The sequence below is a fragment of the Austrofundulus limnaeus genome, unplaced genomic scaffold, assembly GCF_001266775.1.
Source record: "Austrofundulus limnaeus strain Quisiro unplaced genomic scaffold, Austrofundulus_limnaeus-1.0 Scaffold15, whole genome shotgun sequence".
Taxonomy (NCBI): Eukaryota; Metazoa; Chordata; class Actinopteri; order Cyprinodontiformes; family Rivulidae; genus Austrofundulus; species Austrofundulus limnaeus.
Genome location: NW_013952417.1, coordinates 1,571,780 through 1,584,252, shown reverse-complemented (window position 1 = coordinate 1,584,252; position 12,473 = coordinate 1,571,780). Strand labels below are relative to the sequence as shown.

Sequence of the window (12,473 nt, the reverse complement as noted above, 5' to 3'; positions counted from 1 at the left end):
CTTGGGTTGTTACCGACATCTGGTGAAAATTTCATGTCATTAGCACCTCTAGTAATATATTTACTGAGAAAAATGGTGATATGTTCAATACTTATTTTACCCGCTGTATGTACATCAACATATTATCCCATCTGTAACTCTACTGCACCCACCCCGCGTCCGTCCGGTTTTTAGAACCTCCTCGGAGGTAGTACTGGGTGCTGACACCGTTTGGGGCGTGGAGGTGCCGAAGCGTGTWGCAGACATGATTGGCCAGTGGAGCTACATGAACCGCCCTGGATGACGTAATTAACAGATGCGCAGAGATTCAGAGCAAGCTGATTTACTGAGATTTTCCAAACGATGGCGGGAGAAACTAAAAATACTGAGCCGGTTTTCAGAGCAGTGAAGGACCACAACGGTTGAAGTGGCTCAAACCAGTGGTACTAGAGCCAGTTTGGGTAAATGAAGGCAATCTCTCTCTACAGCCATCGTTCTGGCTGCTGCTAACTGTAGACTGGACCATTCACAAACATCAGAGACATCTGCAGARGGTGAGAGCTTCATGCATTTAATGAGATATTGAACATGATTTGTGGGACACATGCCTTGCTTGTCAAGTTTGTACCGATGTGTCCTTTGTGCATGCTTGTTTCCAGTGGTAATTTGTTAGCAGCTAGCTTGTTAGCGGCTATCGCTAGTTAGCGATCCAGGCTAAAAACAACACCCCCAGCTCCACATTTATTGTAATTAGTAACTAATGTTGACCGTATTGGAGGCTAGCCATTGTTTTTTGTTTTTTCTCGAGTCACCTTCAACAAGTGACCAACTTAGCTCCCGGACCGCTGCTCCACCTTCTCCGACATCGATCGGTACCGGCTGCCTCGCTATCTGGGTCGAAGAAGCCAGGGACCAAGCAGGTACAGGAGAGCTGCTCCCATTACATTCAGACTTTAAAGTAGTTTTTTAGGCGATTGTGTTTTTTTTTTAATGTAGTTATATATTGTCTGACTTTTATTTTGTGAAATAAAGATACTATCGGCATTGCTGTTTGTTTTTCATTTGGTGAAATCCATAAGAAAAAAATCAACATATTTACTCACGCTCCTAGGCATAAAGTGTGCAGTAACTGTAAGTTCATTTATAAGAAAATCATTTTGGTTTTCTTTTACTGCATTTATAAGTAACAGTTTGCTGTAGCAGTATTTACAGACTAAATATCAGACTTTTTTTATGTCTAGGGTTGCACATAAAATTTTTGATGTGGTTCTCAGGGGAGAACCTGGGGTTGTTGCTTTTGTAAACTACCTAAGTGGCCAATGGGCTGACCAATGGGCATATGACATCTGAAACTGAACATTTCATGTTTAAATGTGTGTTAGATTACACATGACCCTGAGATGTACAGCTCCTGTAGTTTGACCTTCTAGATCTTTGGTCTTGTTTAAACCAGCTTTCCATACTCTCCAGACCAAGCAGCAAATATCTGTCTTTTTCACAGAACAAATGTTTTATTTGTTAGGCTGGTTTCATTTTAAAGACTATTTTATACAAAATGATTATATTTAGATGGTTTCAGCTCATTTAATCATTTAAAATTATTTATTCTTCATATATGATCATTTATTGAATTACATTTATCCCAGAGCAGCTGTGTCACAGTATGATTCTAAATATAAACATGTTTAGCACATCAAGAACCTTGTTGTTTTCATAAAATTGTGAAGAATGAAATTTGTGGATCTTTCTGATAAATTAAAATAACATTGAAAACTCATTCACCTAGAGAACATGGCAAGTTTTTATTTTAATATTTTGTAGGGGGGGTGACGTTAAACAGAGACTKATCTTTGCTTTGATATGGGGCAAATAAATGTTCTTCTGTTAGAGGTAATATGGTTTAGAGGAACAGTAAATCTCACAGAAAGACTCACAGCCTGAGTGTCCTGAGGCGCGTTCCCATCTCAGGAGGAGAGTTTAGTCACTGAGGCAAAGTTGGACAGATCTGTTCGATAGCAACACTCTGAACATATATTTAATATAAAGTTAGGTTTTACAGACAAAAGTCTCTGGTAGTTCAGGAGGAGCAAGGTGTCTCTGCTGAAAACTGCTCTGACTGAAAGTCCCGCCCTGCTCTGCTCTGATTGAATAAAACAGCTCTGGAGTTCGTCTGATTCGTTGAAAGCAGTGTCCATTTAATCCTCATACATCAGGGCCCCTCTACCCTCCTCTGACAGAACAACGATCCAGTCACACCAGTGAGGCTGGATTTTATTTGTTTTGTTTTTTTGTTTGTTTTTTTGTTTTTAAGAAGTCAGGTCGCATTTGCGACCCTGCTAGCTGTTGTTTTCACAATCTCAGGTACAATCTTAGGTACGCAAGGGAGCTTTATGACATTCCACCTGGAGAGCTTTTTCTTTTTTTATTGCGCATGCGCACCTCCGCACCACTTATGTGCAACTCTGTTTATGTCAATAGATAACCGTAGCACAGAATGAGCAACAATAAACAGCAGCTTCAGCATTTCTATTTTAATTATACCACCCACTTTTAAAAGACGTTACCGCCCACAGAGCGGGGACACTAGTTACAGTGGAAAATCACCTACACCTGAGTAGAACCGAGTAGAGTAGAAATGAGTGGTGCTGCACCGTGTAATGGAAAAATGCCTATAGAGTAAGTAGGCTGAGAACCACACCAATGAGTATGTTATTTTCCAGCGAGGATCTGGGCCCGTATTTATCAAACTTCTTAGAGTGGAATTTTAGACTTAAGTGCTGAAAACTTTTTAGATTTTCTCCTAGTCTCAGACTTAAATGTAAAAGCAAATTATCAAAATTGTTAAGTCTAAGAATCCCTCTTACTCTCCCAAAAAGTTAAGACTGCTCCAGAGGTCTCTAAAGTGGTTAGGAGTTGCCACTAGTGGGTCTGAGATGGATTGAGAAGACAGAGATCACAGCTGTCCTTCCCAAGAATACTCTGCACCACCTCAGAAACTGCACTGTGGTCCAGGATCTCCCACCCATGTGTGATTTTTAGTTACATGTACAGAGGAACTAAGATAAGGTGTGGAAAACAGGTTTAGTCATCAACACAAAAGAAAGAGTTAAAGCATATGACATGATGCTGTAAATAGTCTTGATTTTTTTAATTTCGGGTGGGGATTAGGTTTAGGACCAAGGAGTGAAATGAGTTTATGTTAGTTTTAAAGTGATTCAGGATTACCTGTAACATTAGACTGTATTTGATAAACATTTACTTTAACTGTAAAATAAAGACTGTAAAAGACTGTAGGCTTAGTTTTTATAATTTTTTTAAAACCAAATGTTTATAAATATGTTACACGGATAGAGCCATTTTATTTGCACCGCAAAGCATATTGGGTAAAAATGACGGTTCTTCTGGAGCATTTCAATCAGGCAAATCAGAAAACAGAAGGAGGAGTTTTGAACGACGTTGATTTTCTGTGCAGTTATCCATCTGTAGTTTTTTTTAAAACAACGCAGCGGACAAAGTGAATGAAGCCAGTCTGTGTTAAGGTTTTCAAATTAAATTAAATTTGTCTCACAAAGCATGCAATTCTCATTTACAGCCATCTTGTTCAGCTTGGTACTTCTCTCCTCTCAGTAAGGGTTTAAGTGCTGCTCTACTCGGTTCTAGGTGATTTTCCACGGTAACTTGTATCCCTGCTCTGTGTGCTGTAACGTCTTTTAAAAGTGGGTCGCTAAAGCTGCTAACATTGTTCATTCTGTGCTACAGCTAATTATTGACATAAAAAAGTCTGATATTTAGTCTGTAAATACTGTTACAGCAAACCGTTGCTTTTAAATGCAGTAAAACAAAACCAAAATGATTTTCTTATATACTGTATGTGAACTTAGCTACTGCACACTTTATGCCTGTGAGTGTGAGTAAATATGTTGAGTTTTCCCTTAACTAAATGAAAAACAAACAACAATGCTGATGGTATCTTTATTGCACAAAATAAAAGTCAGACAATATATAACTACATGTAAAAAAAACTACTTTAAAGTCTGAATATAACAGGAGCAGCTCTCCTGTAGCCGCCCAGCCCATGGCTTCTTGGACAGCGAGGCAGCCATTACCAATCGATGTCAGAGAAGGTGGAGAAGCGGTCCAGGAGCTCAGCTGGTCACTTGTCGAAGGTGATTCTGAACAAAAAAAAAGATTAGCCTCAAATATGGTCAACATTAATTACTAATTACAATAAATGTAGAGCTGGGGGTGTTGTTTTTATCCTGGATCGCTAAGTAGCAATATTTGCTAACTAGTTAGCATTGGAAATGAAAATGCACAAAGGACACATCGGTACAAACTTTAAAAAGGAAAAGTACAGTTTCACAAGCGAAACATGTGTCCCACATATTAGATTAAATATCTTATTAAATGTTTGAAGCGCAAGCAATTTCCAGTTAGCTTCTCAGCCTAGCCGCCTTCTCAGTGGAGCTGTTGCACTGCATACGTCGCTGCCAACCGTTAGCGATTGGGTAAATCAGATCCAATCATTTTAAACTTCAACAGAGTCCACGCCTCCAGCAAGGAATCACTTCTCAATAGCAGAGAGTCCAGACCCTTGTATGAAGCAAAGGGAAGGACAAGGACAAGGGTCTGGTTTTAACCAGGCTAGGGTTTCATTGTCATCCTTTACAAAGTACTGTGGAATTCCTGAATTTACGTTGAGATTTTTTCTGAACACTATTCATTATTCGCCATGCCCTCGCATCACCATTGAGTTTGTTTAATAAATCACTGTAATATTCCTTTTAAGGTTTTCTTAAAATCCATACCAAACGTGTTCTTTTACTTCTTGTATCTCTCTTCTGCTTGTTTTGTTCTCGATTTCAAGCAGCATACAAGCATTTCTCAATCCTTTCGTCATCCATGGATTGTCAACAGTTTTCTCTCTTTGCATACTTCTTTTGCACACAATTCTTTTTATACACATCTTCTTAAATATTTATAAACACATCATATGCTCTGTTTACATCATCATCATAAACATATTTCCAGTTTTGTTTTTTTAAYTCGTCTTTTAATTTATCCAATGCTTTTTGAATGTTTTTTTTTCTTGATTGCAACTACATTTGCGCTACATTGATTGTTTTTATATATTGTGAAAACTGGTGATTGTTTAAATCAATAATCAAAATACCACTCTGTCATATTTGTAAAAATATTATCAATTATTGTAGCACTATGAGTTGTGATTCTTGTAGGTTTTGATATTAACTGATAAATATTTAAAGTGTACATTGAATTTATAAATGTACTAATATTATTTGAGTCAGTTTTATTTCCCAGGTCAATATTAAAGTTTCCACACACAAAAACTGTTTAGTTAGAAGTCTTTTCTAATTGCTCCATGATTTGATCAGTAGTCTGGTGATCTATATGCTTAACTTATTAATGATTTTTAGAATTCTTGTTTATATATTCTGTTGTTGTTATTTCCATAATATTATCTACAATTATTGACATTTTATTAATTATTTTACATTTTATTTTCTTATTGATAAGTAGAGCCACCCCACCACCACTTTTATTCTTTCTGTTCACAAGATTTCATAAGAGTAAGAGTTCARACCCCTCGATATGAACATAATTTATGTTATCATCATTAAGCCATGTTTCTGAGAATGCTATTATACTAAAGGTTCTATTTAACTGTTTTAAATAATCTGTTATTCTAGATAATAAGTCTTCTACTATTAATATAAATAATAGATAGATCACCATTTGTAATTTTAATGTCATTAAATTGCTCGTTGTTATAATATTCACAGCCTCTTTTTCTGTTTCTGGTCCAAGTTACTATTATTTTTTAAAAAACCTTGCCTCACGGGCAATATCTCAGTTTGAAAAGTCTTGTCATTGGTTGATTTTTCTATTATTATCAGCTAAAAATAAAATACACATGATTGTTTTTGACTGTAGAAACTTTTCTATACAGTATTTCAGCTTTCATACGCAATGCTCACACTCTCAATCTGTTTCGGTTCTAGGATTTGTTGAGGGGGAAAAAATGGATAAAGTCACACAAGAAGATATCAGCCCACAATTGAAGCTCTCTTCACCACTTACCACAAAAAGGCTGGGGACTGATTGGACTGTAAAAAAATTCCTGTCCGAGAACAGCATCTTTGACTCTTCAGAGCCTCCAACAGTTCAGAAAAGTTGCCTGTCATCAAGTAACCTGCAAAATTCAGAGAGCCTGGCCTTTATTGCAGAATGTGGGCGTTTTTGGAATAATAACCCTCGAGACAAACCACAGAATGATACTTTAAATCTTACTCATTTGACTACTTCACAGAGTTGTTTTGTTAAAGAATCAGATGAGGTGTGTTTTGTTAGTGCAGAGCTCACTGTGAAACCCTCAGTTACAGAAATAGACAAACTCAGTCCTAATCTGAGAATGGATACAGATGAGTCCCCCCCTCCCACCAACAATACCACATCCAGTCCACCTAACAGCAAGCAGGTGGGGAAATCATGTGAGGCTGAAACTACTGGCAGCTTCAGTCTTTCCACTGGAAATTATAAGGATGGAACACAAAGTAATGTCAGTCAACTCCAGGCAGTTCCCTTCTGTTCAAATCAGAGTGATTGCTCCTCTAAAGATCCAGAAAAACACAAAGACCTTTGCCAACTGGTTAAAGTTATGGAGACTAATCAGGAAAGATTGGATTCTGATTTCAGTACTAGTGTCCCTCTGAGCAAGGCAAAGGATAAAAGTCCTATATCTTCACAACCTGAGGAGGACCTCTCTGGGAATATGGCTGAAGATGGAAAAAATGAAAAGCAGAAGCCAGAACCACAGTGTTGTAAAAAAGAAAATCTCTCTGTCTGTGACGTAAAAACAAAAGTGAATGAGAATGACTTGAGCAAAGCTCTCTGCTCGGCTGTTACATGTGCTGAGGGATCTAATCTTCCTAAACCCAGGATGTTAGATGCAAATATTGCAGCTGAAAATGTGAGTTTTGAAGTTAATAGTTGCTRGTCTGAGACTTCTAAAATCAGTCAAGAGCCAGCTAAAGGAAATAATGACTCTGAAGCTTTCAGTGTAATTGACCCCACAATCTGCAATGAAACTGATGCGGAGGTTGAAGGGATTCTCTGTAACACTGCAGGTCAAGAATTATCTCCATTAGTAAAAATCTGCAACCTAGAAATCGCTCTTCCACTTTGTTCTAATGTCAGGACTTTGCAGGGTGAAGAGTTGATCTTCCAAGGCACAACACAGCAGAACAAAGATGAAAACCAGGTCAGGCGTCAGTCACATACAGAACCTCAGGCTTATTCAGTGACCAGCAAAGAAACACAAGCCGACAGTGAAGCAAACTGTCAGTTAAGTCCCAACAGTTGTCCCACCAAGCCCCCTCCTGCTGAGGTTGAAGGAATACAACAAACCCCTGATACCATGGGACATCAGTCAAGCCACTTTGCTGTCAGCCCTGACTACATGGAGACAAAGGTTGAACATTCACTGGGCAAAGCTGACAGTGGAGCAGAGGCAGCTGGAATAAAAGAAGGCGAGAAACCTGCACATTTTCTAAAAGAAAAACAAATTGATGAACTATGGAGTTTCAAACAACCTTTAAAGATCAGTGAAACGAGTGACCACATGTTCATCTGTGACAGCAATCTAAAGTGCACTGATGGTGAACAAGGAAACAAGGTTGAGACTTTGAGTGATAAACCTGATATTCATATGATGGTTGTGACGACTGATGGAGCAGAGCAAAGAGACAGAATAAATGGTGGAAAAGAAAAACGAAACAGTGAGTTGAAAAACTCAGAGATATGGGAAATTTTTGAGGATGATAAAAAGAATCCAACATCCATGAGCATTAAGAAACCAGACAACAATGTAAGCGTGGAGTCACCTGATAAAAGCATTAGTGAATGGGTGGAGGGGAGCAGATTCATCGTTTGTAGTGGAGATGACTCAGAACAAAGTCTTGGTTGTTTCTCTCATTACCAGCTCAGCTCTGATGTATTCTTAAAATTTCCAACGGCAAATGATGCAGTTGTTCCTTGTCAGCCATATCTAGAGCATTCAGAGAACCCTCAGTACGACTCCACAGCACTAAAATGTAGTAACAGATTGCCGCCATCTGCTTTGACTCTCTGCAACTACATGCTCAGGAAGTTTGACACTTTTGAAAAGATCAAACTTTCCCCAGATTATGACCAAGATGAAGATGCTGCTTTGAGCAACATGTCTTTCCTCACCAGCGTGACTGGGGAGATGCTGAAAAAAACCCAGCAGCAACTCCAGCACCACACGTCTAAGCCAGCGCTTGACATTCACAAGTCGGTAGAAGAGAATGAGGAAGCAGAGGAAGAGAAGATGGAAGGGATTGAATGTCACACGGAGAACATGACAAATACATTTGTAAGCTGTATTTCCTCCCATACTGATGCCTCAAACTCGATCTCAACAACAGATGTCATTGAGCTCATGTGGCCAGAGCATCAGCCTAACTGTGAGTCAGCATCCGAGGACACACGCAATGAATCCAACCCACAGTCTAGGTCTTCTGCTACAGACCCTGAAAGTGACAGCCCTCCCTCTGATCTGAACCACAACTTTCAGTTTGAAATGAAAGAACCCCTTGACAGGGTCTTAAAGGAGCTCATTAGAAATGATTTTGCGAATACCTGTGCGACAAAGTCACATGAGCAGTGCAGTGATGTTCCTGAACCTCTGGAGAGTCACGCATCAAAAGTGACCTCAGAGAATCTCAGCAGCACAGAACTGGGACGTTACAGAGAAACATCTGCAGGTAGGCATTTTTTATGGTTTAAGAGTCTTATACTGTATGGCATGGTATGACATAAATTCACAAATTCATTACAATAATTTGAGTCAAAGCACTCTGCGATATAAAATGCATATCACCTGCTCCCTTTTATGCCGGAGTATTCATTCTATGTTGAGAAATGATGCACCTGTTGCCATTTCCATAAGACCATAACCTTATGCACATGATGTCACACCCACAGTTTTCAAATTCATTTCAAATTCAAAGATACTATTGCAGTGGTGTCCAAAGTCAGTCCTCAAGGGCCGGTGTCCTGCATGTTTTAGGTGCTGCCCTGGTTCAACACAGCTGAACCTAAGGAGTGCCTAATTAGTGGGCTTCTGCAGATCTTGATGGCATAGGGAGAAGGCCTACTGATTAAGCACTTCCACGATGTTTTCTCTTCATTTCTTTGAGTGTTTCTGAAAACCAACAAGCTGCCCTTTGGAATGACCTTATTATTGTATCATGTTTTTGATCTGAGTTTGTTTTACAGAATGAAATATCTGAATGAGTGCTCATCCAAGACTGGTGATTCCATACTTTTTGCCAGGGGTTGTACTTACTGCACCTCAATAGACCAAAACTGGTTGACATGCTGTACTTCAAGTATTGTCTTCATCACAAAAATACACAGTTTAACAAAATAATATAATAATTGTGTTTTTAGCTCTCTGCACACAGTGTACTGTTCAAGTATTTTCTTAAAAATAAAAGTAAACAGTTAAAATAAGTGTTTTAACTTTGTAGTGTAAAACAAATAAATCAAACCCTCACACAACTAGTTCTTCAAGTATTTTCGTAAAAACAAGTAAGTAAGTAAAATTTTAGTTATATAGCACCTTTCACAGAAATAAATTCACAAGGTGCTSTACAAACATTTAAGAACACCCATTCAAGAAGACACACATGACAAACATGGGGGAACAAGTGAACAGGTCTTGCAGCAACAGAGACAGAGACAGTTGCGCTACCTTTAACATCTTAAAAGAAAAACCAAAAAAACACACTAGGGAAGATGAGTAAAAAACAAAACATCATATTATATCAACAAATGTTAATGATTATTATAAATGTGACACACTATGGTGTTTATAAAAAAAAAACCTCTGCATAAAACACATTTATTAGCCAGAGGAGTAAGCTGAGTTTAGGGGTGTGTGTATCTGAAGCCATGTTGTATGCACTTGTGTGAATATCTGAAAAATGAGCCCAAATAATCTAGTCCTCAAAAACCCGTGCAGCCATAGTTCAGAATATGGATGGTAACTGTTCATTCTGTGTGGCCCTCAGCTTGCTCCAGGGGAGGTGAGGGGCAGACCCTCAGTCAACGTATACATCCAGAAAGATTTAGTTCCACAGCTCAAGGCCATTGTAGGGGAGAACCAAATTTGTAATCATATATTTGGGAACAGAAGAAAATGTTTTCAGGCAGGCAGACAATAACAATTTTCCATCTGCCRTCATGTCCACTGGTACATCCAATGTGGCAAATCCAATCAGACAAATAATGTGGACAATCCCGCTGAGCCAAGCTATCAGTTTCTCCCAGATTAATTCCATCTGGCCAGCAAAGTCCAGGAACCACAGCCGGCCCGTGACCATCAGCAGAACCGCTTGCAGACCGAGTTCCAGCTTGCTCAAGGCAAAAGTATGAGTGCTGATGGAACGGCAGTCCTTCATGGTGGCCAGGCAGCCAGGAAATGGCCCGAATAGCCACCAACGCTATTTTGCAGAACACCAGGAGATCACCAAAGCCAATCTGTAGAATCCAGTGATTGGAATTCAAATACATATCCAGAACGGAGAAGAACAGAGGTCCCACCTTTGACATGTCCTCCCATGGAAGAAAAAACTTTGTTCCAAAAATTTATTAAGAGACCAGCTAACCAAAACCATAAAAATAAAAATATCCATAATTTTTGGTTTCAGATGAAAACGTAGAGGAGGCTCTGAGCAGCAAAGCAGGGAAGATAAGGGAGGGCAGGAGAGAGGGAAAAGTGTCTTACTCCTCCAAGAGCAGAAAAAAAACAAGAACTATTTTAACAGTATATTTATACTATTTATTGTATAAATTTATACTAATATATATATATATATATATATATATATCCTCAAAAAAATTAGCATATAGTGATAAAGTTCATTATTTTCTGTAATGTGCTGATAAACATTAAACTTTCATATATTTTAGATTCATTGCACAGCAACTGAAGTAGTTCAAGCCTTTTATTGTTTTAATATTGATGATTTTGGCAAAAAAGTAAAGAGAAACCAAGAATCCATCCATATCTCAAAAAATTAGCATATCATGAAAAGGTTCTCTAAACGACTTATTAACCTAATCATCTGAATCAACGACTTAACTCTAAACACCTGCAAAAGATTCCCGAGGCTTTTAAAAACTCCCAGCCTGGTTCATTACTCAAAACCACAATCATGGGTAAGACTGCTGACCTGACTGCTGTCCAGAAGGCCATCATTGACACCCTCAAGCAAGAGGGTAAGACACAGAAAGACATTTCTGAACCAATAGGCTGTTCCCAGAGTGCTGTATCAAGGCACCTCAGTGGGAAGTCTGTGGGAAGGAAAAAGTGTGGCAGAAAACGCTGCACAACAAGAAGAGTTGTCAGTCAGTGATGGTCTGGGGTGCCATGTCAGCTGCTGGTGTTGGTCCACTGTGTTTTATCAAGGCCAGGGTCAATGCAGCTATCAGGAGATTTTGCACTTCATGCTTCCATCTGCTGAAAAGCTCTATGTAGATGAAGATTTCATTTTTCAGCACGACCTGGCACCTGCTCACAGTGCCAAAACCACTGGTAAATGGTTCACTGACCATGGTATTACTGTGCTCAATTGGCCTGCCAACTCTCCTGACCTGAACCCCAGAGAGAATCAGTGGGATATTGTGAAGAGAAAGTTGAGAGACGCAAGACCCAACACTCTGAATGAACTTAAAGCCGCTATTGAAGCATCCTGGGGCTCCATTAKACATCAGCAGTGCCACAGGCTGATTGCCTCCATGCCACGCCGCATTGAAGCAATTTCTGCAAAAGGATTCCCGACCAAGTATTGAGTGCATAACTAAACATAATATTGGAAGGTTGACTTTTTTTGTATTAAAAACTTTTCTTTTATTGGTCGGATGAAATATGCCAATTTTTGGAGATAGGGATTTTTGATTTTTCTTTACTTTTTTGCCAAAATCATCAATATTAAAACAATAAAAGGTTTGAAATACTTCAGTTGATGTGCAATGAATCTAAAATAAATTAAAGTTTAATGTTTATCAGTACATTACAGAAAATAATGAACTTTATCACAATATGCTAATTTTTTGAGAAGGACTTGTGTGTATGTGTGTGTGTATATGTATATATACAGTGGGTAAAATAAGTATTGAACACGTAACCATTTTTCTCAGTAAATATATTACAAGAGGTGCTAATGACATGAAATTTCCACCAGTTGTCGGTAACAACCCAAGTGATCCACACATTCAAAGAAATCAAACCATAAATGTCCAGAAATGAAGTTATTTGTAATAATGTGGAATGGCACAGGGAAAAGTATTGAACTCATGAAGAAAGGGAGGTGTAAAAAGGCATGGGAAGCCAAGACACCYGCTGAACTCTCTCAGTAATTWGAAAGCAAGCCTGCCCCTTGTCA

General features: G+C 38.7%; 1 protein-coding gene across 1 annotated transcript in view; it reads left to right on the top strand.

Moving 5' to 3' along the window:
• The first annotated feature begins 7,425 nt into the window (after positions 1-7,425).
• The window catches only part of LOC106513775 (uncharacterized), a 17,168-nt gene continuing 12,120 nt past the window's right edge, over positions 7,426-12,473 (top strand). The window contains exon 1 of the mRNA XM_014002758.1: positions 7,426-8,786. Within this exon, the coding sequence (XP_013858212.1) occupies positions 7,460-8,786 (1,327 nt within the window). The 5' untranslated portion in view covers positions 7,426-7,459. The remainder of the gene's footprint in view (positions 8,787-12,473) is intronic.